Here is a 26,781-nt window from a genome sequence, read left to right as displayed (position 1 = left end):
AGTGGGAATAATAATAGGACTTGCCCATAGGTTTGTTATGAGTATTAAAGGACTTAAATACTAGTAAGGCTAGTAAGAACTGTATGAGTTATACAATTATATCTACTAAAGTTATTAAACAAGGGAATCCATGTTAAAACCTCTTTGAACAGTGCCTAGTGCACAGTAAACTATCCATAAATGTTAACTATTAATTTTATGAGTTAATAATATGTAGTAGAACCAAATTAAAGAGGGCTCTAAGCGCTTGAATGAGGAGTTTAGCCTTGATCACAGAGGCTGTGGGTAACAATAACTAAATTTTCAGGAGAAGGACAATATGAGGACAGTCTAATATTGGGAATTGTATTTATTTGCCAAGTGTTGTGTAACAGAATTGAAAATCTTGTTTGAGAATGAGCCAAAATTTTAATGGTTCAGGAAAGGCATGATGGGGCCCTGTGACCTGGGCCCCCAGTCTAGCAGTGAGCTGAGATCAAGAGCAAATGACTGCAGTGTTGTGAAGTCTGTTGTGATGGAGATTTGGATCAGGCTGTGGGAACAGTCAGGGCAACACTGACGCTGGGGTTCCACAAGAGAGGTGACATTTCAGCAGAAGAAAGGATGGCTAGGAGTTTGCCAGCGGGACAGGACTGTGTGAGGTATGAAGACAGAGGTGGGGAGGTAAGGCAGGCCATCGCGAGAGGGGGAAGCGGTGTTCACGAAGGCGCAGCGTGTGAAAGTGTTGGGAGCAGATTCCTGAGGCTGGATTATCTGATGTATGTGGATGAGGGGAAAGAAATGAGGGGGTAAGGCAAGAAGAGCCTCGTCTTGAAGGGCCTTGTGGGCCCTGCTAAGGAGCTGGATTCTGTTCTGAGGCATTCGGAAGCTGTTAAAGAATAAGTGGGTATAGGGTAGGTTGTATCTAATGATCCCATTTGTGTACAAAAAAGATCATTCTGATGGCAGTCCAGACATACTGGAGGTGTTCCAGACTAGAAACACCTTGTTAGCCTCTTGCAAATGTCCGGGGAGTAACCGTGAGGGCCCTGGCTTGGGACAGCGCTGGGGGCTGGCAGAGGAGGGGCTTGTTGGCACATAGTAGAGCAGTGTGGTACCTCCTTTCAGAAGAGAAAGGAATCCACTTCAAGCCAAAAGACCTTTTTGACTGGGAGTTGCAAGTTTAAAGAAGCGTCTCAGTTTGTAGAAAGAGCACTGTGCTGGGATTCAGGAGGCTTTTACCAGATCCCGGAGTTCTCAGCCAGATCATGGCTACCAAGCCAGGGGTCATCAGTGCTCAGTGTTCATCCATTAAGCAGAAGGAATGTCAACTTCCCCTGTGATATGTTAATATTTTGGGTGGTATTTTTCTTTGAGCTGTGGGTTACTTGGGGAGATTTCACCAACAACCATGAACTTCTGATTTTCTTTCAGACTTGAATCCATCTGATGAATAAAGATAAACTGGGCCCACCATTTACTTAGAATTTCCATGGAACACTTTTAACTCAATAAGCACAATGTTTATTTCCTCTTAATTATTTTTTCTTTGATCTATGCACATACACAGCATGTGCAAAAGCGACATAGAAATGGTGTAGCCTTTCCTTGCTTGGGATATGCTGTGTCTGGGGGATGTGGATGAGGGAAACGTGTCCCAGCCTTCCAGGGCCCATCTGCTTTCTTCTGTCACCATGTATCTGGGGGTAAGAATGCTCCCTTCAGGGTGGTTCCTTAGACAGCAGTCATGTAAGTGCAAGTGTGTGTGTGTGTCTGCCTGTGCAGAGCATGGGGAGGACAATTACCTAAGGGAAAATAGCAAAGTGATGTGGAGGAGAGTTGGAAAAGATAACTTTGCTAAAGACCCCCTCAGAAAACCACTATTCTCTGGGCTCCTTGTAGATCTATAAAGGGTAGCTTATTAAAGAGGAGCAGGCTTTTCCTTCTGTAAATAAGTAAACCAACAAATAGCATTTATGAAAAATAACCCATCTTCATCCATAAACAATATGGCCAAATGTACTGTAGACGATCTCTGTGGGACAGGTTCTATGGCTGTTACTCCCTTGTGAATTTTTTTTGATCTTTCAGTCAGGCCTTGACTAAATGTCCCTTTTCACTCTTTCTGCTTTTCTGAACTTTAAGTCAGAGCCCGTTTTGCAACTTGACTCAAGGCTCATGCAACTTTATGTGGTGTCAGAACTCTTTGGTGTTTCTTCCCTGACTTTTTCAGGTTTGGGGCACTTGTCTCTAGGATTTTGATTTGTCTTCCATCTTACCGGTTATGCTCTTTTTCTGCCTCAACTGCAGCAGAATTGAGGGTGTGTAGTTATGCAGGTAACTGGTTCTGACATTCATTCACTCACTAAATGTCTGTTGAAGGCCTGTTGGGTGTCACCCAGTGTGTCGGGTTCTGGGTTACAGAGGCCCCTCTCTGCCTGCAAGGAATTTAAAATCCACTAAAGGCAAGAATTAAACAAGCAATTACAAGCATGAATGCTAAGTGTAATGCCAGAACAATTGCCAGGTGCCACTGGGACTGCAGAGGACATAGCTGGGCACAGGGAGGCCAGGGAGGGCCTCCAGGAAAGATGATGGTTAGTGGAAGCTACAGGATGAATAGCAATTAGTTAGGTCATAGTATTGAGAGTCTTGCAAATCCCAAGTGTAGACAAATTATTTTTATTATTTGAATATGTACATACACAAGACTAGAAAGAAACTCCTTAGGCTTTTGGCTCTTCTATATCAGTAAATATGAGAAAATTAAAAAATACATGCAAATGACACTCATATTGCCTGCACAGCTTCACAGGAGTGACAAACATTCATGAGTGCTTACCCACACTAGGCAACAGTCTGAGGGTTGGTTACATGCAACTGTCACAGAACACAAGGGGTAAATGCTGTGATGGTCACCATCTTACAGCTGAAGTAGAGGAGGCACAGAGAGGTTCAGTTACCTGCCGTGGTCACAGAGCTGGAAATGGGAATCCACCCTCGGCTGTCTGGATCTGGAACATCAGCTCTGAGCACAAGGCTTGCTGCCTCTCTATGTAATATAATCTCAGAATCCACATTTGACCAAAATTAAATCATCATATGCATGGATTATGGTCCTGGTGGCTAGGGTGCTGACTCTTTAGAGTTCAGTACACACTGTAGGAATGGAGACTTTTCAGTGGCTTAAAGTGGTGGGACAGTGGACTTGTCATACAGCACAAGGGCTTTTATTCAAACTACTGCTGATTTTGTGCATACAGAACGCCCAGTGTACTGCATTATCATTAGCTTTCTGCAGGTTCAGACATCATTTGTCTGTTAGGTCCAACTTTATTCTTTTCTCTCTGGCCCCTGACAATTAAAGTAAAGTAGTACCACACAGCACCAATGTGATCCTAGATATTAGGCGCTGAAATTTGGCAGAGGTATGTAGTGATATGGTGGTCATACAGATGAGCCAAAATATGCTTTTATGTGAACTGCAGAAAAAGATGATTTAAAAATTCCACAGAACACTCTTGAAAACCCAAAGATATTTCTGGTGACCCTCAGAACTGACTAGTTTGAGAAAAGCTATATGAAACAGGGGAGAAAGGTGACAGAGTTTCAGGTGGAGGGACCTCCATGTGCAAAAGCCTGGGGCAGGACAGAGCCTGTCTTCCTCAGGAGGAGTGAATGCAAGTTGGCTGAGATTCTAGAAGACACACAGGTTAAGCAGCAGCTGGATCCAGAAGGGCCTCGCCACGTTAGAGTGTTTGGGCTTGGTTCAGAAGGAGCCGCTAAACATGTCTGTAGGTTGCAGACAGCAAGGGGCCAGGCCTCATTGTTGTCAGTTATGTCCAAATGCCATGAAAATACTTGGGATGACATAAGATAAAATTAATAAATTGATTTTTTAAATTCTGGTTGATCAGTCGAGTAAGAACTGTAAAATCATTTTTATGTGATGAGAAATGGCATTGTTTTTCAAGTTTTGCCCACCCAGTGGGCAAGTAGGAAAGTTGAGAGATAATTATTGGGAAAGATTTCGAAACATGGGAAGATAACAGAAATGCTAGCTGACCACAGTTCATCTTTGGCTTTTAAGGAAGCGTGACCTGATTACAACTTCAAAACTCACAGACTGCTGAATACCCAGCTAAGCTAAGAATAATTGCGTGGGCACTAATGATACTGACATGTATGGTAAAGTTTACCAGGGGCAGACCCTCATGTGTGTATTATTTGTTAGTCCTTACAATTGCTCTGTGAGATCGACACCATTATTATCTTTATTTTTGGTAGGAGGGAACCATTATGTACCTGCCGAAGATCAAATAACTAGCAAGCAGCAAAACTAGGACTCAAACCAAAATTTCTGAGCCGGTCACCTTAACCGCAGTATTCTTTACCATACTGCCTGAGAGAAGGCTCTAGAAAATACGGGCTGTGGGAAAGGACAGCCAGGCCTCTCTGATGCCAAGGGTAAAGCTTAAAAGAACTGATAATCTAACAGTGCAAAAGCCCTCTCCCTACCTCTGATAGCACTCTACAATTTATTCTGACCTCATTTATTCTGAAATAACTGGGCAGGAGATGCCACCCAATAGCTAAATTAGAAATAGCTAATCCAAATGTGTTCATTAATTTTATGACTGGTCAAATAAATGTAGCAGTTTAACTGGAATTGGTCTCCTCTTTCCTGTAATTTATGCATTGTTAAGCTTAGTGTTATCTGACGTCTTTATTTCTTGGCCTTCCTTGACGTACACCTGATGAAGTAAGAGTGATGCTTCTTATTTGACTAAGACAGCCAAACCCTAATTTTCCTGCTATAGGTTTTATGGCCCTTCCTTTATAAGCAGTCTTACTTTATAACAATAAAGGAGTAATTTTATTTTGAAATGCATGAATCATTTCTAAAGTGATTCAGAGATTCTGAATTCTCCTTTCCAATCTCAGGTTGATATTTAGTTTTCCCGTTTGAACCATAGCATCCTATTAAGCTCAAATGCCAGTAGTACTTACCTAAATTAGTGTGTTTTCAAAATCTGCACTGAGGTTATGATTTTTTATTAATGATGGAATAAAAAATATGTATTAAACAGCATTTCTGCTAGACCTTTTGGAGTAGTTCTACCTCTCTTATCTTCTCAGGTTTATAGTAACAGTGGGGGAAAAAATGAAATAATTAGCTAATGTAGAATGTGATGAGTTATCTAAAGACAATGGTGTTTAAGTGGTAAGGTTGATTAGAAGTATTGATAATGAAGTTTATGGAGTATGTTAACAATATTATTGCTGTTATGTTATCACTTCTACTTTTTATATTTTTCCTAATTGGATTCTTATAGAGTTTGGTGCCATTTTTCTCTAATTCATTTGCCAGTGTTATTTTATATAAAGATATATATTTAACATATCTTTATAAAATGTATATTACATATATTATTTGTATATGTATGTGTATATGTAATATTACATATATAATATATATTACATACTTTAAAATCTATTTATATTTAAATATATATACATATGTATAGTTATATATTTTTGTTTAAAAATATATATGTTTAAAGCATGTGGGGGGTCCAAAGAAATCTTGAGAAAGCCACCCCTTGATTTCAGACATTTTCTTTCAGGAACTTAAAACCATCCTAGAAAATAATTCATTTTCCTCTTGCAAATGTCCAGAGATATTTAATCACATACTTTTGCCTTAACTGCCCAAAACAAATAAAAATGATTAAGTAAACGCTCATTAGCTTAAAGTCCCATATAGTAAGGAGCTTTTAAAACATGTTTCACATTTAAGAAAAAATTACCATGTGGCCCTGGAATCAAGAGGGAACAGTATAAATAGCAGCATAGAGAGAAATACTTCTCTTCCATCCCCCAACTCCCTCTTCCTTTCTGTGAGCGGCAAGGTTGTCGCTGATGCAATTGCTTTTCAGAATTTGTTGTGTAAATGATGAGAGAGGCAAGCACAAGCAGTTCTCCTCCACATGACACTACCCAGAGGACGGGCAAATCTCATCTCTTGACGGATGCCAGCTATTGTATAGACTGGGTTGGAAATCTCCATGTAGGGAAAGGAAAACGAGCCGAGGTAAGACTGAACAGAAACACACATAAATAGAAGTTTTCGTGAAAAGAGGTGGTTAACTGCTGGCATACTCAGATTTTGCCAAACACTGAATACCATAAAATACCTGTGAATATGTATATACTTTCATACATTCACACTCAGCATGATAACATTGAGACAGCAGATAGAATTCATGTATTCAAAGCTTAACAAACTTACATCATAAGTGTTTTTTTTTTTATGAAGAATAGAATCTGAAAATGGGCCACTGAGTGCAAGAGAAGAAATCTAGGTAATTAATGTTGCAGGTATAAATATACTTGCTTGTGTTATGCAGGGGGTTTACAAACTCTGAAATATATTATTTGAATATGATGAGATGAGACCCGGCCATTCACGGTATACATGCTTGTAAGTACACAGGAACCTCCCGTGATGCTGTTTTTTATGAACGACAATTCAGCACATGGCTTTGGGACCTTGGTCGAGGAGAGGGGACAGGGGAGAGGAGGAGGATTTAATTCTAAGGGAAAAAGTGCTGCCATCAGAAAGCTGCCTGTCCTGTAACAGATCATCCTGGGGACTGTGCTATGGTGGGAGATCAGTTTTAAAAAGTCATTTTCTCAGTTCTTTCCATAATACTGCTAGGGAAAATATGAAAGATTTCTGAAATACATGTAGGCTAATGTTTATTACTCCTAACTCCTTTTTCATGACTGATATCCTGATGTGGGTTAATGTGCAATATAAAAAAATGTCTATTAGAAAGGTGAAGTGTCAACTGCAAAAGGTAAACAGTTTTTAGTTCTCATCCAAAACTTTGTTTTCAATAATACAGCCATTATTAAATTCTAGCAAAGTGCTTGGTACCTAATGGGTCAATAATAAATATTGATTTTCAGTTCAAGGACTAAAACATGTTGCTTTTCAAAGTTGAAAGTTTGTCTTACCTTTAGTACTGAGGATAGTAGCTGATGCTCAGAAAGTGTGGAATGAATGAATGAATGAAGGAATGAATGAGACATAAAATTGCTAAGCTGAAAGATAAAGGGATGTTAATTTTAAATGTAAAGAGTCACTGTTTCTGTGAACCATTTTCTTAAAAATACACATTACTGTTGTTATGGGCTTTTAAACTGGCTTAGGTCCAGAATTTTATTTTGAGTTAGAAAATGATTGCATAATTATTTCTCGAGTTGAAGAACTGCAAAATTATTTCACCCAATAGTCCTTAAGTGAGATGTCATGGATTTAATTTTCTTCAGAGAACTTCTACAGAGATAATTGTGCTTCTTCATGTATCTTGAGGTCTGTTACTGTGAGCTGTTCTGTTTTTTTCCTCCTTAGGTGTGGAATCCATAGCATGTTCCCCTTACATTTATCTGCCCTAAATGCTCACTCTGACTGCTGCAGAAAGTTGTTATCATCGGGTAAGTAACTCCATTACCACAGATGAGGTTTAATGTGTCCTGTAAATGAGCCACATGGCTTCAGGTGTCTGAGCAGAGTGAGTGGCTGCCTGTGCTTCCTGTCACCTCTTAGCTCGTCCAGGGACAGCTCCCAGCAGTCCTTGGGGTTGGAGCTATTAGTCTGTCAGTGTTCCTGCCTCAGAATGAGAGTCTTGTTTGTTTTTCAAGTTATAGCTTGGGTGATGCAGAGTCAGGGATGGCCATGACTCACAGGATGCTTGTCATAATCGGAGAAAATATCTTTGAGGCTTGAAATGGTGGCCTTAACATGTAATATTTCTAACAAAGGAAGAAGGCCAAATGCCCCACATTCTGACAGTAACCGATGTCATACTATCATCCCACTCCACGGGCTCTGAAAAATCACTACCATTGATCCCCTCCAACTAGGTTTAATTTTTATTTTTTTAATGCGGGCCTATCTGGAACCAAGAAATTCTTTCTGGTTTGGAGCTTTACTAATCTTTCTTATCACTGCTTCTGCCAACCTCCATGTATTAAGACGTTCCTGGCTTTCAAAGGTGGTAGAGTTCTGCAAGGCAAAGATTGTTTATGAATTAATTCAACAGATACCCCAGAGGCATTTTTTTTTCTTCTCTTTAAGTACTTTATGTATGGTTGATTCTGCTTTCACTGCTTCTGGCATGTTTAAATTGGCCCTGCATGAAAGCATGTTTTCCAAATCTTAAACCAACTGAAAGCTAATAATACTTTTAAGGAAATAGGTGTTCAGCATGTTAAGATGACTCCTTTGCCTTCCGTGTTTTTCCATGTGTTCTGTCTGCCTGTCGATTGCCCTACTCATCTCAAATTGGTTTCATAAATTCCTATCCTGGCTTGAAATATGGGGCTGTGGTTCACCCGGGGCTGAATGTGAAAATAAATTCTTCCTGACTTCACGGTTCTTCCTTTAAAATTGCCAAGCTTGAGCAATTACCATTCGTTTCCATGACAACCTCTTTCTGACTACAATTGCTTGCCATTCTGGTTTTCCTACTAACTGATTTTTCTGTCTCTGCAATGTTTCTTGTGGTTTAACTAGGACAAAAGTATAGCATAGTGTCCTTGTTTAGTAATGAGCACGTGCTGTCTGCAGGCTTTGAAATAGACACCCCAGATAAATTTGGAAGAACATGCCTTCATGCTGCTGCTGCAGGAGGGTGAGTAGTTAGCAGTTTTACTTCTTCCTTCATGACTTAATTGCTAATGCATCTTAATTGACTTAAGTTGTCTGTGAATCAAAGGCAGTTTCCTTAGTAAAATGGGTAAGAACCATTTCTATTAATACCAAATATCACTGTGCTGCATTTCCAGATTACCTGTGTGTTTTGTTCTTCCAAGGAAAAATTGTTAGCCCATCTCATTTAGAAGATACTTTTTCTTTTGTTTTCTCTTCTCTGTTTTCTTTAAGCTGTAGGTCTTCAGCCTAAAGAGTATGTATCTTCTTGGTACTCCCCTCCACCAAGAAAAAATAATTAGAGACTTGTTCCTAAGTTTTTCCTCTTTTGTTGCTGGTAGGTGGGTGATCAAGAGAATCCAAGATTGAGTTAATTCATGTTCTTTTACAGACAGTTTTGTCTACTTAAAAACTGATTTTGAAGTCTATTATAATGATTAAATGTGAACACAGGTCAAGAAAACCCAAAAGATAGGCAAAAAGTGATTTCATCCTCACCTTTTTCTTTTTAAATTAGAAAGAGGATTTCTTATCAGATATTCTTTTTCATATCAGTGGTTAGATTAAGGCTCTGATCAATATATTGTTGATATATGACTACACATTAACCTCATGTGGCCTCTCAGATGACCATATGGGGGTTCTTAACCTGTTCCTTAGTCCTTAAGAATAGCAGCATTGCTCCATTTGTCATCTATGTATTACCAAAGGCATTGCCTATTTATCAGAGGTGTATTGACTGTGAAGCATGAGAGCCCCTTATTTCCATGGGTCCCTTCCAAAGTCTTGTATCTAGTTTTATATTCATAATTTTGTATTTTTTTTAAAAAAGAATCTCCATCTCCCCAGTCTATCCCCCCAAATCGTCTGAACTTCATGAGCCACACAACTTGGATCTGTCTCTGCCTTGGAGCCTTTGACTTCATTCAGTGGCAGACAGGTGCTTTGTGTCAACTGGCATGCTATACCAGCATGTAGTGGAGTCAGAAAGTTCTTACATTTTATGACTAAAACAGCTAGTTCTCTGAGAAAGGGGGCTGTAATTGCTGGATGTGGAGTGGGGAGAACCCTGTTCAGGTTTATCATTAATGAGATCATTTTTCTTATTTAAGTGATAATAAAACAATAAATCCTAGGTCACTTCTTAGCATCCCAAATTTAGAACAATGATGAATGGTTGTCTTTTTTTATGCCCATATTTTTAAAAATGTCAGACCTGTACAGAAAATGGCAACGTACTGTTCTGGATTCGTGTCCGAAACTCCTGTTAGAATTAATATTTAGCTACACGCCTGTCCATAGGAAAATTCAACTTCAGTGGGTCCTTTTCTTTCTGCTAAACATGATTTATTGCTTCTTTGAATGACAAAGAAGCTTTGGAAGATCACTATGCTCCATTACATCATTTTCAGCCTTGGTTCTGCACATTTATTTACCTAGATTACAATGACAGGGAAGTGCAGCTGTTTTATTTTCCATTACGGAGAGTCTGGGTTGAAAATGGTTATCATGGTGAATTCATTCTGCTGTGATAAAAGGTAATGTTCATCCATTCTGGCTCACTGTTTAAAGATGACATGAAATTATTATAGGTTTAAGAGGTTGTTTCATGAACTCTTGATGGTTTTGAAAGAGAATTTTAGGATAAACAAGGAAACCATTACTGAGAAGTTTAATCATGTAATAATCATTAAATTCCTTAGTCATAGAACTGAAAATGTTCCATCAAACTCTTTTTTAAATCATTAATTTATTACCTTTGAAAGAAGAATTTTAGTAACTTGCAATATGGCATGACTCTAATGTGTTCCAGGTTTTTTGGGGTTAGCCAAATTTAAAGCTGGAGCTATCGTTCTATCTCAGCCTGCACTGCAGAAAACAGCTCTTTGTGAAGATACCCCAGCAATTGACCTCTACCATCTTAACGATGTTTTCCCTGTCTTTCTAGTAATGTGGAATGTATAAAACTCTTGCAGAGCAGTGGAGCAGATTTCCATAAAAAGGACAAGTGTGGGAGGTATGTAAACAGGGAACTCCACTTCAAGTGCCTAAATACAAGGCGCGGGAGCAGTCCATCTGGAAACCATCTTATATTGAAATGGTAAACAGGGAAGCTAGCTGGGGAGATTCCATCCCCCGAAGGAAATCCCTTTCTGTAGCTGAACACCAGCAAAACAAGCCAAGCCATGAGGAAAGCGGCTCCTCTCACAGCTTCCATTTAGAAGTGCCAGTTGTCTCTCTTCTTCCAAATTCTTCCCTCCCTCCCTCCCTTCCTCCCTCCCTCCCTCCTTCCTTCCTCCCTCCCTCCCTCCCTTCCTCCCTCCCTCCCTCCCTCCCTTCCTCCCTTCCTCCCTTCCTTCCTTCCTTCCTTCCTTCCTTCCTTCCTTCCTTCCTTCCTCCCTCCCTCCCTCCCTCCCTCCCTCCCTCCCTCCCTTCCTTCCTTCCTTCCTTCCTTCCTTCCTTCCATCCATCTCCTACATGGGTACAGTTTAGAAAATTATTCTTGTAACAGAGCAGAACACTTTAGCCTTCCAAACCCAGAATTTGGGCACAAGAGCGGGAGCATTTTGTTTTATTTATGGAAAATTTTATCTTGGGATATGTTTCAAAGACACACACCACCATCACCACCACCGCTGCCCCTTTGGCTGTTGAGATTGGTCATAGACCTTCTCTTATCTTAATAATGGTCCTTTGCATAGCTAAATCATACCATAATACTAGCCGGTAGGATACATATACATATGCATATACGTATTTTTCGCCTAAAGCATCTCTCTACCCCTCCTTTCTACATGCACCGTAGCTCTTGGAGTTGATACGACTTTGTTTTACCTGCCCACCTGAGGTAACTCCTACTCATCCTTCCAGACTTATGTCAAGTGACCCCTTGCTCCCACTGTGCTGGGACGCCCCTGCTCTCTGCTCCCCAGCACCCTCCATACGCCACAGCTGGAGAACAGGTCACACTGTCATGGTGGACTCTTGGTTTTTTGTCTTTCTCCTCACCTGACTATAGATCTCCCAAGGACAAGGACTGGGTTTTATTTCCTCTTATTCTACACTATACCACATGGTTGATACCTATGGCATTTCTTCAGTGCCTTATCTTTTACAAGTTGTGCTTTCTAAATATCACTTGGTTTCTCATAGTAACTCTTGAGATATAAGGATATGCTTATTATCCTTTTTAATAGATGAGGAAGCTGAGCCCAGAGAAACTAAACACATTTTACACATACACGTACATGGAATCTTAGACCTGGAATGGACCTTTAGGGACAGCTGCTCAAAGATCCTTATTGAAATAAAGATGAGGAAGCCCAGGGCCAGAGAGGAGATGTGGTTTGGCCCAGCTTACAGATCGGCCCAGACTAGAGCCCAGGACTTCTGAGTCCTTGTGCATTATACTCATTAACTTGTGTCCCTGCTGTCAAGGAATTTACAGTTTAGTGGAAAAGATTGGACAACACCAGTAGTTAAAGTCAAGGCAATATGTGGTGAGACCTCAAGAGAGAGCCAGACAAGAGCTACATGGTCTCAGACAAAAGAGAAAGAGAACTTCTGGAACGTAAGAAGTTCTGGGGTTTGGTGGGTAGAGGTCGTTCAGGAAAGGACATTCCAGGGAGAAAACAACATGGGGAAGGGAACATGAACATGATCGGGAAGACCTCTAGTTACTCAGTTTAGATGCAGTAATGGGCTCATCTAGGGGAGAGAGATATACTTTATACAGGCACATTAGGACCAGCCTGAGAAGGTCTTCAGCTCCAGGGACCACAGCTTTGTTCAGTGGGGAGGCCTGAAGGTTTTAGAGTGGGACTGTCATATGTGGGAGTTGAACTTTAGAAAATCCATTATTTTGGATTATTCATGTCAACTAGAAATTAGGTTGAGTTTGTTTAGAGCTAAGGAGGCCAGTAGGGATGATATAGCAATAGCCCAAATGAGCAGTAATTAGACCTGAATCAGGATAGGTAGGAGGAGTGGAGAGAAACGATAGATCCACAGGTGGGTGGGTTCTCTGAAGCCACTGTCTTGGTAGCCTCTGTTCCAACTTAATGAGTCAAAGGAAGGCATATCTTCTACACTCCAAGAGCCACAGGAATAGGAAACATAGCCGTGAGAACAGCAGAATGACCAAGGTTTTGCCCTAATGTTGCACACCATTAGGAATATTGCTGTCCATGCTAGTGCTAATGATGGGGTTCTGTTTTCCAGACTGAATGACATAATAAATTTCTGTTTGTTTTTCAGGACCCCTTTGCACTATGCAGCTGCAAATTGTCACTTTCACTGTATTGAAACATTAGTGACCACAGGGGCCAATGTTAATGAAACAGATGACTGGGGACGGACAGCTTTGCACTATGCTGCTGCATCAGACATGGAAAGAAAGTAAAAATAGCCTTGCTCATGTTTCCTCTGGGGGTGGGAGTGTTTACTAAGTTTTCTTTATTCTGCCTCATAGATACTGTGAGTGAAGAATCTCTCTCATTCAGACTCAGAGGAGTCAGAATTGCTTCATCCATATCCCCCGTTTTCCCATTCCACTCTCTTTATGTTTGACTATTAATGTGTTGCTGCACAATTACTTCCCATCTCTGTTCGTTGGGCTTAATGCCAAGCAGAGCTGTCAAGCCCAGGTTTTCAGTTCATTCAAAATGTGTCGTAATTAATTTTCATATATTGCAGTTTTCATCACCACCACTTAAATGCTTCATTTGCTGTAAAACTTATATTTGCTAATAAATATGTCATATGTCAAAAATATCCCTCTACATAATTGCAGTGGCCTTCAAATGCAGTGGCAACATGTGTCAATTGGGTACACCTGTTCCAAACCTGGGCATGAACGCTCTTTCAGGAGCTCGAGGAAGGAAATTGGTCACCCTGAATACATTTGGACTGTAGGTGGCTAGGACTAGAAAGCAGAAATAAGTGAACCACTTCAGGGAAAAAAGTGGGAGAGGTGCCCACAGCTTCTTGAGATGGTTCTCAAAGACTTGAAGACCAGGGCCTCTCATAGGTATGCTTTTTTGGTGACTGTGTTTGGAGAACTGTTGAGTCATTGCTGACCTGTGCTTTGGAATGATTCTGGATCAGGGCTAACTCCTTTTCTCATAGGGCAATGGCTTTCAAAAGTTTTAGATGGTAGAAATACATTTTACGTCATGACCCAATATACACATATATATATGTTTTATATATGTATATAAAATGGGAACAAAAATTTCATTAAAAAACCTTATTTACTTTTACTATGTGTGGTGCATTTTGATATTTTCTCTTTCATTTCATTAAAAAAAAACCTACTGATTGCCACCCACTAAATTGGTTTCACAATCCAGTAATGGATTATGGTCCATATTTCTGGTTTGGTAAATGCTGCTTGTTTTTCTCTTCATGTTTATAACACTGGCGAGTCCAGTGTAGCACTCAGGATTTCAGAGCCATGCACATGATTATTGTGACCAACATTTGTTGAGTATCTACTATGTGCCAGGCTCTGTGCTATTCACCTGGCATAGAAAGGGAGACCAAGTAATCTTCATCTGCTAAGAGCTGGACAAGGAATCCTAGGTGATGAGGAATTGCTCTGGCAGATGAGGGGTGACTAGGACCCCATTCCTGGATAAATGAGATGTTGAGTTGACAGGCAGGCAGTAAGGAAGGTGGTCAGGGTCAGAGAAGTTTAACCTACATTCTCTCTTTTTTACTTGGGGAGTTTTGGATATTTCCGGAAGGGTGGACAACTTGATTGTTACCTCAGTCACTGAATCCTGGGTGGAAGTTTGAGGAAAATCATGTTCTTAGTTGGAGTCCTTGGGAAAGAAAAGATTTACTGGATGGCCTTGGAGAGATGGATGGCCTTGGAAAGAACTATGTAATCCTCCATGAAAAATCAATAGTACTTATTTCTTTTGGGTTGGGGAAATTTGTGAGATAAAAGTTGCATGGAAATCATTAACAACTTTGCCATTAAAAAAGTTCATTGTAATTTTTTTCTTTCCTTTATGCTGAGAAGTAAAACTATCTTAGGAAATGCCCATGAAAATTCAGAAGAGCTTGAAAGAGCCAGAGACATGAAGGAAAAGGAAGCTGCATTGTAAGTTTCTTGTCTGCTTAAGCACGAGGTGCAGGAACTGATCTTTGCTTCTCTGGGTTGACACGTGGGCCAAGCCCTGCTATTTTGGGGTTTCACTTGGGATTTTGAGGAAGTGATGAGGGCTTGCTTAGTGAAGAAGAAACTGTTTTTTAAATATATCCTTCAATTAAGGTATTTTCACCCAAAAAATTCTTTCTGAAATTGAAACCTTTCCATAACCCTGCAATTGGTAGCAGTCTTTAGGACCAGGTGTCCTAAATATCATTTCTGACTCTGCCATGTATCATGTGTCTCAGCGCATATATTAAGCCTCCTCTTGGGGCCTTAGGCCCTACTTTAATGACCTGGGGCGATAACTATTCCGCAGATTCTATAAATAAAAGATTTTGTTGTGAAATACAGTCATTACACTCTCCCCTCCCTCTGCGGCACACACACAACTTACAAGTAGTCCCAGTTCCCTGTTAGCAGCTGCTCCTGTCCCACCTCTGCCCACTGGCCTCCCTCCGGCTTCTGATGGAGTCTTAGCTGTTACGGTGTTGGCGGCTGGAATGACTGCTGTCACCCCAGGGTGCTGATCCATGGGCAGCTCTAACACCGTGTCCTCTAAGAGTCCTTCCTGCACTGCATGTCACAGTGAGAAGGCTGTGCCCAGCATGCAGGTGGTGTTCAATAACTGTTTGTTGAATAAATGAATGGTGCCCACCCTTTGTGTCCTGCCCCCTGAGACCCAGTGGAAATAGTGCTCTAAGAGTCTGTCCACACACAGGCCTTAACTTGGTTATTCTCTTCTCCAGTTGTCAGAAGAACCAGTTTCTCTGTGACCTGAATGCTTGTGTCTGTCTAGGGTCTTCCCATTACCCATTGGGCTCTCCTCCCATGTCATTGTGGGAGGGGCGTTTAGAGAGCATAATGGCCTGGTATAAATAAAACCATAATGGCCCTGGTATAGGTTGGATGACACAGTTTTTATTGTTACTAAGGTGGGGACAGGAAACGTAGCCATGAGTACAGCAGAATGACCAAGGTTTTGCCCCAGTGTTACAAACAGAAAATAATGATACTCAAAGACTATACTTTTAAGCCACCTCAGCAAATGTCCCCTTCTCCAGTGAAAGGCAAGCTTGCCATGGGCCAGAGCAGCCTCTTCAGTTGATGGAGAGGGAGGGAGCAGGGGAAGGCCAGGGCATCAGCCTGCCTGTGAGCTCTTTTATGCAGTGTCTAGTTCCCTTGACTAGATACACTCTTGGCTCAATGTGCACCTCTTGATGTGCAGCTAAGATGGTGAAATTTGCTTGCCATCAGGGCTCTGGGTAGAGAAAAGACAAGCAGTCCCAGAGAAAACTGGAATTCATTTTTCCGTAGAAACAATATAGAGAATATTCAAATTCTATAAGACTGTTGTTATTTTTAATAGTGCTGTTGGTGGTATAATTTGGCTGTATCCTGGGTTAAATAACTCTTTGGGAGCAATTCCAAGTGCTTTCCAAATTAAATACTAAATTTGTCAACTGATTTTTAGAATGTAATCCTTCCAGAAGGTGGGGATTGTGTGTTCACCTGGATACTATTCCAATTGAATGATTTTAAGGCCAAATTCAGTTTCAAATTAGTCACACCTGGGATCCTGTCCACAGGCATTGAATTACCAAAATAAAAAAAGACTTCCTTTTAAGGTGCAGATCACCAAAGACAGCATGATATCAGGGTTCCAATAATAGTTTGATTTACTATGAAGCTTTTTATAGATAAATCATATGACATATAGGCATTTGATTTAAAAAATGTATGTCTGTTATCAGCTTTTCTAGAAACTAAATTACCCATTTTGTCTCCTTGCATGATTTATTTACTTCTTTTGCCTTATGCCAAAAGATAGATAAATGTCATTTAAAAGTTTTTGACTAAGCTGCAGACATTTTCTGTTAGAAGTTCTTATTTAATTTACAGGCCAGTATTTAGAATCTTACCATTTTGATTTGAGTATGCAATCAAATCAGCTTGGCCTTGTAAAGGATATGTTTGTCCCATGGTCACAAAGTAAAACTGAAACTGTGGAGTGGTGCTCCCTGCCTCGTTATTCCCTTTTCACCAGCAGGATCGCATTGCTTGCAACAGGCCCTGCCTGAGCAGAACTCATTACATGGCGGGGAACTTGTGTCCTGGGGTCAGGAGCTCTGCAGCAAAGGGGGAGCCACACTGCTCCCTCTCACCTGCTGCAGCTAGAAGCTTTTTCAGAAAAATTACAACTCTGTCGGAAAAGGCTCTTCAATTTTATTATTTATTATTTTATTCTAGTCTGCATTCCTAATAGGGCAGTTTAAGCCTCTTTCTTCAGGTGCGGTGACTGAATTAACCTTCTTTTTAAATGTTTACCCATACCTTTAATCATTTTATTGTTTCAGCTATCCTTAGGTTCTTTATTGTTGTTTTCTTACTCTTTCTTTCATTTTCCACCATTTTGATCTTAGAGTCTCCAGAACAAAGGCCAAAAGTAAACCCCCCTCTCTGGAGGTTTGCCCTGCTGCAGTGGCCTGACCACTCTTTATTATATTTGAGACTTGGTCATTTGAACATGGAGCTCTAAAACTTATTGTTCAGTAATCTTGATGGCAGACAGGTTCTGTACCTTAAGATGAGAAGGAAAAATGTTTTATTGCCCTCTTGTTCCTGAAGCCTTTCCTGAATTCTAGAATTGCTATTTTCAGCTGATATAAAGATAGCTGCAGAAAACACACACATTTAAAACTTCTAGTACATAAAACCTCAGTGCTGTAGGATTTTTAAAGAAACACTTAAACTCCACAAAGTGCTTTGTGGAACATTCATAACAGGAGAAAATTTACATTAATTAATTACTCTTTTTGGTCCAGATATATTTTAACATATCTTTATGCTTACAGATGTCTAGAGTTTCTGCTTCAAAATGATGCGAATCCATCTATCCGGGACAAAGAAGGCTACAATAGCATACATTACGCTGCCGCCTATGGCCACAGACAGTGTTTGGAATTGGTGAGTTGTTTTCTCTAACTGACATACACACAGTCACCCAAGCTTGGAAATGCTGTCTTAAGTTCTCAGCAAATTCCCTCACTGCCTAAGAACGTCCTCCCTAGAAATTGCCTTGAAGATACTCTGTAGTAAGTGATTAAATTGTTTCACTTTACAATACATAGATTTCATTGTTCCGTTTCTGTCCATTCTAATCTCAGAGCTGACTGACAATTGATTCTCTTCTACATTAACTGTGACTAGAAATGTTAGACCCCTGTATGGACACGGTTTGTATTTTAAAGATCATTTAGATGTATCAAATAAGCTCAGTATATATTTCCAAAGTCACCTTTAGCACCTCCAGTATATTCACTAACAGTGTTGTTAAGTGGTTTATATAACTGATAGGCATAAGGGTTTGTCATGGTCCCACATTTGTAGTTTAGGGAGAGAAATTGGCAAGAGCACAATAGCAGAATTTACTGGAATCTCCAAACCACCAAAAGTTTCAAACTGAGAGCGACCAGGAAACACCTGAGTTTAGAGTCTGAAATTCCTCTGTTGGTATAGGTTACCAGACATAAATGCGGACGCCCACAGGGAAAGAAATAATCAAGTAAATACATGGAGTGAACCCTAGTGTAAAACAATAGGGAGTGGTGGGGGTTGTGGCAAATAGAGACGATATATTCTGTCTAAAGTGAGAAATAGCTAGTCAGCTCCTGCTAATTGAGATCAGGTGCTAATGCATACCCATGATTGCTAGAACTTGAGTGTTTCAAGAAAGCTAGAAATTAGACTTTTATGTGAGATTTCCTATTTTGGAAACACTACATGGGCCAGGAAGAAAAAAAATAGGTTTGTGGCTGAACCCTGCCTGCGGGCCACCATTTGCTGTCTCTTGAGGACCACCTTTGGTTCAGCTTTACCAGGATACATGGGGTATCCCAAACACACTGTCTCCCATACAGTGATAGGCACTATCTTTCTTACTGAACTCCAACTCTTTTCCTTGTCTTTTTAAAAGGAGAAGTCCAACTTTTCAGAGTTATTTGGAGGCATGTTTGCAGGAACACTTGCACTTTATCAACTGCACAGACTGTTGGGAGAGGCATGGGGCAGAAAGCCCGTGAGCAATGGTGTCACCCCTGCAAAGAAATGACTGAAGGATGCCCCAGCTTGTTCCTTTGCCTTTGGCCTTGCTGCTGATTTTAAATGGTCCCATTTAGGGTCATTCTTATTATATTTCTTTAACTATGGATGTGGGATATATTATTTATTTATTTATTTATTTATTTATTTATTTATTATCCTTTACTATATTTCATAAAGGTTTCCCAGTTTCTAAATAAACAGGTGATTATTTCTAGTGTCTTTTTGTGGCATTTTCTGGGATTTGTACCTACCTTCCTCATTCTTGAAGACTTCCAAGTCTTCTTTCCTGAGGTTCTTGTGGATGCAAGAACCCCCCCTCTAGTTTTGATTCTATCAAGGTTCCTTTTCCAGTTATTGTGGCTGCATACCAAATGACCCCAAAATTGAGTGGCTTAAAATGATAATAGTCACTTATTACCTCTCACTGTTCATGTGGATCAGAAATTTAGGAGTGGCTTATTTGAGTAGTCCTAGTTAAAGTTTTCCTATGAGATTATAGACAGCAGCTGGGGCTGACATAATCTCCAAGGCGTCTTCACTCACATGTCAGTCCCCTGGGTTGGACGATTCAGTAGCTGACATTCCTTGGGCCTCTCTCTCTGTATTTCTGTATGTGATTTTCTCTGGCATGATGGTGCCAGAGTAGCTAGATATCCTACAGTGGCTCAGAGATCCAAAGGCATCTGCCCTGGGAGAGAGTGGGAGAGAAATCAAGAGTGAGAGCAAGTGAGAGAAAGAGATCATGCTACTTCTAATGATGTAGCCTAGTAGGTCACACAGGGTCACTTCTGCTGCATCTGTTTATTGTGACAGTTGCACAATCCAGAGAGGTGAAGTTGATTCCACCTTTCAAAGGGAGGAATATCAAAGAATTTGTGGACGTATTTGAAAACCACCTGCTTCCCTAGGAAGATGTGGAAAGCCAGTGATTTCATAGCCTTCTGTAAGATGAATTTTAATATAGAAAAAGTGGGCAAGGAGCAATCCCTTATCCTTATGGATGAGCAAAATACACCACAGCATTAATAGGCTTGTCTGAAGTTACAGCTCTGGTCAGCTGAAGAGGCAGGACAATGAATCAGGATTTCTGATTTTTAAAGAAGTTGTTTACCGCATCATACCGCCTTCCACTGCAGGTCAAAGGTCCACTACCACCCAAGGCTTTTCCACCATAGAGCAAAGCTTGATAGGAATTGGGTAACATATAAAGTGATATCACTTCTATCTTCTAAACCAACATCGCTGTGGAAGTTGATCTAGACCTGTCAGTAAGTAGGACTTCATGTTTAGATCCCTCCTACGAAAGGCTCCTTACAAAGTGTGTGTGTGTGTGTGTGTGTGTGTGTGTGTGTGTGTGGTAATCAGTGGCAGAGTGAAGGCCTACTATACTACTGTAATTACCCTTTATGAATCTGCATTCTAAAACATGCTTCAGACACAGCTGTCTTCAGTCGGTTTCCTCTATGAAAACCATATGTCATAATTGGACATGTGAACTTCTATTACAAAGTTTGTTATTATATTAATAACTTGTGCTGGTTTAAAGTACTTTGAAGAGTTATTCTTTAATGCCAGAGTATAGTAACTTTGTGAATGATTATCCTGTACCACCTTCTTTTGATACAAATAATATATTGCACATTATTTTCAGTTTTCAGGAAAGCTATTTCAGGGCTATTATTTCAGTTACCCAACAAAAGGGTTTTCTGTCCACAAGGTTTCACAAATTCTGTATTATAATGAAATTACCTCTTTTAATTAGATCAGCATTTCCTTGTGTGATTTATGAAGAGATGATTATTCTTGGCACTTATAAGACATTCAGAAGCAGGTAGGGGGAGGTATTAATTGATCTTAATTTGCACTGCCAGCTGGAAAGGACCAGACTATCAATATAAACTGGAAGGGATGTCACCATTGTTTGCTTTTAGGAAAGAACCTCAGTGGGTCATTTATAACACAGACGGGATGGAAATTCTTCTCATTTTCCTGAATGATTAGAGTTGGATCAGAAGTCCTGTGTACTTCCATCTTGGAATGCATTCTGAAATCCCTCTTGGGGGTAGTTCAAGTAAGCAAAGATTCTAAGCAGGCCACAAACAGTCTTGTCCCCTCCCAATCAAAACCAAGCCCAAATCTGGGCTCTCCTGGGAGTGGCATCATAGTCAGGCCGTTGCAAGCATCTTGTCTCCACCCCTGGCTCACCCAGCTGTAAATGGATTTGGGAGTGGATGGGACCGCCACCAATGGCATTTATTCCATGTTCATCCCATGCCTGGAATTTTGCATTCATTATGCCATTTAATTATTTTTTCTTTCAGTTTTATTGAAATATACCTGAAATACAGCCCTGTGTAAGGTTAAGTGTACAGCATAATTACCTGCTTACATATATTGTGAAATGATCACCACAATCAGTTAGTTGCATCCATCATCTCATATAAATACATATGCACACACACATTGCCAAAAAAGGAAACGAAAACATGTTTTTCCCTTGTGATGAGAATAAAACCTGTTCTTGATACAAGAGGTGGGTTTTTTTGAGGGGCACTTTTTCTAATACGTATTCTCTTTCTAGGACTTCAGTGCCCTCATGTTCCTTAAAACTCCCAGTTCTTTGGGTACTAGATGTTAGGAAAACAAACCAATTAGCCAGTTTTCACTATGAGTACATTTCTAAGAATCACCACTGCCATACCTGCCAGTCTCTCTCATCTCACAACACAAATAACCCCCAATCCTCCTAGACCGTCATCCTTTTAGCAAATTGGTCCTGACTGTGTGCTAGGTACTAGACTTTTGCCAGTGAAAGACATTTCTGGTATCTCTGAATGGCTTATTTAAGACTGTGAGTAGGAATTATGCAGGAGTCTTTTCTTTGTGTCACATATCCTAGCTTATTTCTGGCCTGTGGAATGAATAGAGAGAGTAAATGGCCCCCAAGCCTTCCTTGCTAGAGCAGGGCCTGTGCCCTTTGGGAGTTGGAGTAGGACTGAAGAGGATGTGTGGCCTTCAGAGCCTTCCCACTTAGTTGAGCAAATACAGTGATTATGCATATCACTAAATACGTATCATTAATTTTGATGCATAAATTGTGCTGGTTTTGACTCTGACATTTAACTTGGTATGTGTTTACTTGGCATTTATGGTTTGTGGCTCCTGTCTGTGATCATGTGCTTAGAATTTATAGGCCATACTCTGTGTTGAGTCTGTTTTGCTATAACCAAGAAGGAGCAGAAATCATTTTAGTTGTTTTCACTCTGCTTCCTTATGTGGTTATACTGAATTCATTCCATGAGCAAAAAACTTCTAGAAAGTAGTATGAACCTCTTAGCTTTAATAGAATAGTCAAGGTTCAGAATTCTACCAAATCTGCCCACTTAGGCCAGTATTCTTAGCTGGTCTTGATCAAAGATATATATACTGTGTATGCAAGCAGAAATCTGCCCACAAGTGTATGCTGAGAGCTGGGTGACCAGTCCTATTCAACTGGACTCAAAAGATCAAAGCAGAATGGAGGAGACTTGGCTAATAAAGTATCTTGTGTCTGAATAAAACTTATGTTTTGGTGGAGGAAGGGAGTTGGCAAAGGGGAGCTCTCCCTCCTTGTTCCTTTGTCTGGAATGCATTCTTACTGACTCTGAAGGGAAAAACCAGAAAATCATGCCCCTGTTTGGAATTAGTGTGAGTTTATATCAGTGTACTATTTTTTCTTTACAGTATTTAAGATGTCTGTGAACATAAAGATCTTTGTGGCTTTGTTATTGAAATGGAAAAATATATGTGCCAATATAATTACATAATTGCCTACAGAAATCAAGAGAGTTTGTTTGAAAACTCTAAGCCTTTGATGAAATTCAGTCCAAGATCTTACCATGCCAAATCACTTGGAATTTGGCTTTTTTGCTGGGACTTCTCCCCCTTTCACTGTTAGGAGCTAACTTGAACTTCAACTATGGGAGTATGTAGGGTAACAAGTACCTGTGCATATATATTCAAGGAGTTTCTGAGATTTCCTGAAGACCGCTATATCTTGGGCAACTGAACCCTGAAATCATGCTCCTTCCAAATAAGCTGCTCAATGTTTCAGGTTGTTTCTTGTGTTTATCACAGGACTTTAGGAAACTCTTACCAACTGGCTCGGTGTAAGATGTATTTATGTTGGCAATGTCTAATTAAGCTTTCAAGAGTGAGAAGGCAGGGTATAGAAGATGAGTTAAATCAGGAGCACTACTAAGCAGTCATCTGCAGATGAGAAGATGAGAAACCAGCAGTCTTGAACCCTAGCCCCAAACAAGTGACTGGTGACTTCTTTCTGTCCCCAGAGGAGCTGCTGCAAGTTGGGACTAGGGGTGTACATGACCTCCCAGCATGCTTCCAGTGGCCAGTGGAAACCTCAACAATCCTCATCTTGTTTTTTATTCTATTTAATTCCATTGAAGAGAAACATATAATCTTATGGGGAACTCTCATTAAGGGAGGGAGTAGAGGGTAGGCACAAATATTTTGATGCTCTTGGCAGCCTGCTCATTGCTAGGAATGTAACTACAAGCCCACAAATTTTGAATTGGAATGTGATGTGAATCTATCTTTGGAAGAGTGGAATAGATGATATTTTATGACAAAATGGTCTATTTATTTCTTCATAAAATAGAAAAAAAATGTTTTGGCTTTACCATAAGTGAATTTAGCAACTAAAGAACCATTTAACAGGATGTATTAAAATAGACAATTTCAGTCTCACCTTCAGTCAAGAGCCCAGGACAGTAGGGCCATTGCCCCCATATTTCAAAGTGAGATCCTTGAGTTTCAACCCATGGTCTTCTTACCTATTTAAGAAGCTGGAGATCAGAGGGCAGATTTCTTTGGAGAGAAGCCTGCTGCAGTTCCCACTACCACTCCCCTCCCGGCCCCCCATAGTAGGAGAGAAAGGATTCTTTCTCCTGATCCCAAGCCCAGTGAGAGAAGCTTCAATGTGATTGCTTGGATATCTGATATGTGTTCCATCAATTTAGGGGGCTGGGTGGATGGGCATGTTATAAATCTAAAGACCAAATGGCTCTGACCAGAGCTTGTTTGCTAGAAGTTAAATAAAAAGAGGGTTTTTATTACTCTACCTCCACCAACAGTGGGTCAACAGTATATGTTTTCCAACATTTAAATGTAAGCCAAGGGCCAGAGCTGGCCTGGAGTTCCACCGGATCCTGTTTAGGAGGGCAGCCTGGGAGAGTGGATGCCTAGCAGGGAAGGGGAATGACAGCTGCCCGCAGAGACGTGCATTCACCCAGGGAGAAGCAACGGCGGGCAGGAGGCCCCGGGGGTGAGGGGTTGCCGGAGAACCCAAACACACATCCCAGTGAGACCGTGTAAACATCTCACTTAGAGAATGTCACTGCCAGAAGGGGATCGGCCAGTGGACCACTGTCGGTGTCCCCTCTGCGCCCTCCTTTCCCCTGTCCCTTTCAGTTGTGGAGGAGGTAGGGGCAGCCACTGAGGGGAAAGGAGGAGGAGAAGCCCTTGGCCGGGAAGCAGAGGACTCAGCCCTGTCTCCTTGCCCACTGCAGCCCTTTGGGAAGGGCAGAGAGAAGCTTTCGGAGTTTGTGGTCACTCCCCTGGAACAGACATAGGAGTTACTGGCATGAAGCTATGTTTGTAACAGAAGTGCCCAGAGAATTTTTTATTCTCTGGGGCAGATTTTGTCTGAGGTGGTAAGAATAAAGTAGCCTTATAAAGGAATTAGACCTAGTATAGGAAAAGAAGATAAAGTTATTGTTTGATCATACCCGAAGACTCACTGTCTCAATACAAGGTTACACATTTAGAATCACTGTTTTAGGAAAGATTGATGTTCAGCTCTAGAGAAAAAGAGGCTATTATCCTTTAATTATATTTGAATTTAAATTTGAACTTTATAAGACAGAAATTCTAGTAATGCCAAGCACTTATCAGGTGAACATCACTGAACAAATGAAATGCACTTATGAATGATTAAGCTTGACTTAGTGATAAAACTTAAATAATGCTGGTTTGTAAGTATTATGGTGACTGTCCTGTTCATTAGAAAGGTATTTCATGGGTGACACAGGTGAGAAAGGAAATGAAAATTACTTTTCTATGGCCTGCCTTTTCTTTATATTTGATTACTTCTCAACACAACCGCATTTTATTGCAATCTTCCCTCCATTTTATTTTCTTCTTCAAGATCTTAAAACCTATGCTAATGTGTCAAACTGGTAGGAAGGCACTCATCAAATTAAAATCACACACACACACAAACATACTTTCTGTAATTTCTTCCACATGGATAGTCAGCAGTAAGGGGTTCCGAGAAAAAGAATTATTGTTCCTGATATGGGAGCGTCTAAGGACTTAGTGATGTAGTAGAAAGCTTAAAAAATAAGTTAATCTGACCATTTTTCCTTCTCCCCTTTTTTTTCCTTCCTTCCTTCTTACCTTCCTTCCTTGCTTCTTTTATTTCCTCCTACTCAGTTACAAGCCCATTTGGCAAGCCTGAGCAGGGCAGGAAGGTGGTCCAGCTGGGCCTAGAGCCCAATAAGGAGGTGTCAGGAAAGTAGAACCCATTCAAGGAGAGTTTTTTAAATGTGTAATGCACCAAACAACAGAGCTGCAATAGAACTGAAAAACAGAGAAATCTACAATTACACTTGGAGACTTTAGCACCTCTCTCACAACAATTGATAAAACAACTAGACAGAAAATCATCAAACATACAGAATAACTAAATAATATGATTAACCATGAGGATCTAATTGACATTTATAGAACACTCAACCTAACAACAATAGAATACATATTTTCTCAAGTGCCCATGGAACATTCACCAAGATATCCTGAACCATAAAACAAACCACAACAAGTGTAAAGCAATTAAGATCATATAGAGTGTGTTCTCCCCATATGATGGAATAAAACTAGAAATAAAAAACAAAAGGATACCAGGAAAATCTCCAGTACTTGGAAATTAAATAATAGACAGTTCTACCAAATAATAGACAAATAACCCATGGGTCAAAGAGAAAGCCTCAAGGGAATTCCAATATAATAATAATAATAATAGATTGAATTGAATGAAAATGAAAATACAAAACAAAATTTGGGGACAGAGTTACATTAATGCTGTACATTAGTGCTGAAAAAAATTTATAGCACTAAATGCTTATATTAGAAAAAAGAAAATATCAATAATCTGTTCCTACCTCAGGAATTTAGAAAAAGAAGAGCAAAATAAACTCAAAAGAGGCAGATAAATAACAGTGATGGTAACATAAGTAAATAAAATTGAAAACAAAAACAATGGAAAAAATCAATGAAACAAAGACCTGGTTATTTGAAAAGATCACTAAGTTGACAAACCTCTACAAAGACTGACAGAGAAAGTAAGAGAGAGAGAAGACACAAATTCACAATATCAGGAATGAAACAGGGGATATCGCTACAGACCTTGCAGGCACCAAAAGGATAAGAAAGCAACATTTTCTCTATGCACATACATTTGACAACTTTGGTGAAATGGATCAATTCATCAAAAAATACCAACTTATCCAATACGAAGTAGATCATTTGAATAGCCCCATAACTATTTAGGAAATTGGATTTTAAAACTCTCCAGGTCCAGAAAACTTCACTAGACAGTTCTACCAAATATTTGAAGAAGACTTTATTCTTCTACTTTATTACCAACTATACACAACACCTTCTGAAAAAATGGAAGAGGAGGGAACACTTTCTAATTCATTTATAAAGCTAATACCTTGATACCAAAATCACACAGACAATACAAAAAGAGAAATATAGACCA

General features: G+C 40.1%; 1 protein-coding gene across 6 annotated transcripts in view; it reads left to right on the top strand.

The window, feature by feature from the left end:
• Nucleotides 1-26,781, top strand: part of ANKRD44 (ankyrin repeat domain 44) — a 287,374-nt gene that overhangs the window by 197,402 nt on the left and 63,191 nt on the right. For 3 of the 6 annotated variants that reach the window (XM_036880524.2, XM_036880522.2, XM_057503769.1), the window contains exons 11-16: nucleotides 7,400-7,482; nucleotides 8,618-8,681; nucleotides 10,647-10,715; nucleotides 12,956-13,096; nucleotides 14,727-14,807; nucleotides 17,711-17,822. In XM_036880524.2, coding sequence (XP_036736419.2) covers nucleotides 7,400-7,482; nucleotides 8,618-8,681; nucleotides 10,647-10,715; nucleotides 12,956-13,096; nucleotides 14,727-14,807; nucleotides 17,711-17,822 — 550 coding nt within the window. Of the gene's footprint in view, nucleotides 1-7,399; nucleotides 7,483-8,563; nucleotides 8,682-10,646; nucleotides 10,716-12,955; nucleotides 13,097-14,726; nucleotides 14,808-17,710; nucleotides 17,823-26,781 lie in introns of all 6 variants that reach the window. The other 3 variants (XM_036880523.2, XM_036880519.2, XM_057503767.1) reach the window with 1 other exon arrangement.

The sequence above is a fragment of the Manis pentadactyla genome, chromosome 6 (genome assembly GCF_030020395.1).
Source record: "Manis pentadactyla isolate mManPen7 chromosome 6, mManPen7.hap1, whole genome shotgun sequence".
In the NCBI taxonomy this organism is placed as follows: domain Eukaryota; kingdom Metazoa; phylum Chordata; class Mammalia; order Pholidota; family Manidae; genus Manis; species Manis pentadactyla.
The sequence above is the reverse complement of the archived record's forward strand: the minus strand, read 5'-3'. Positions and strand labels throughout refer to the sequence as shown.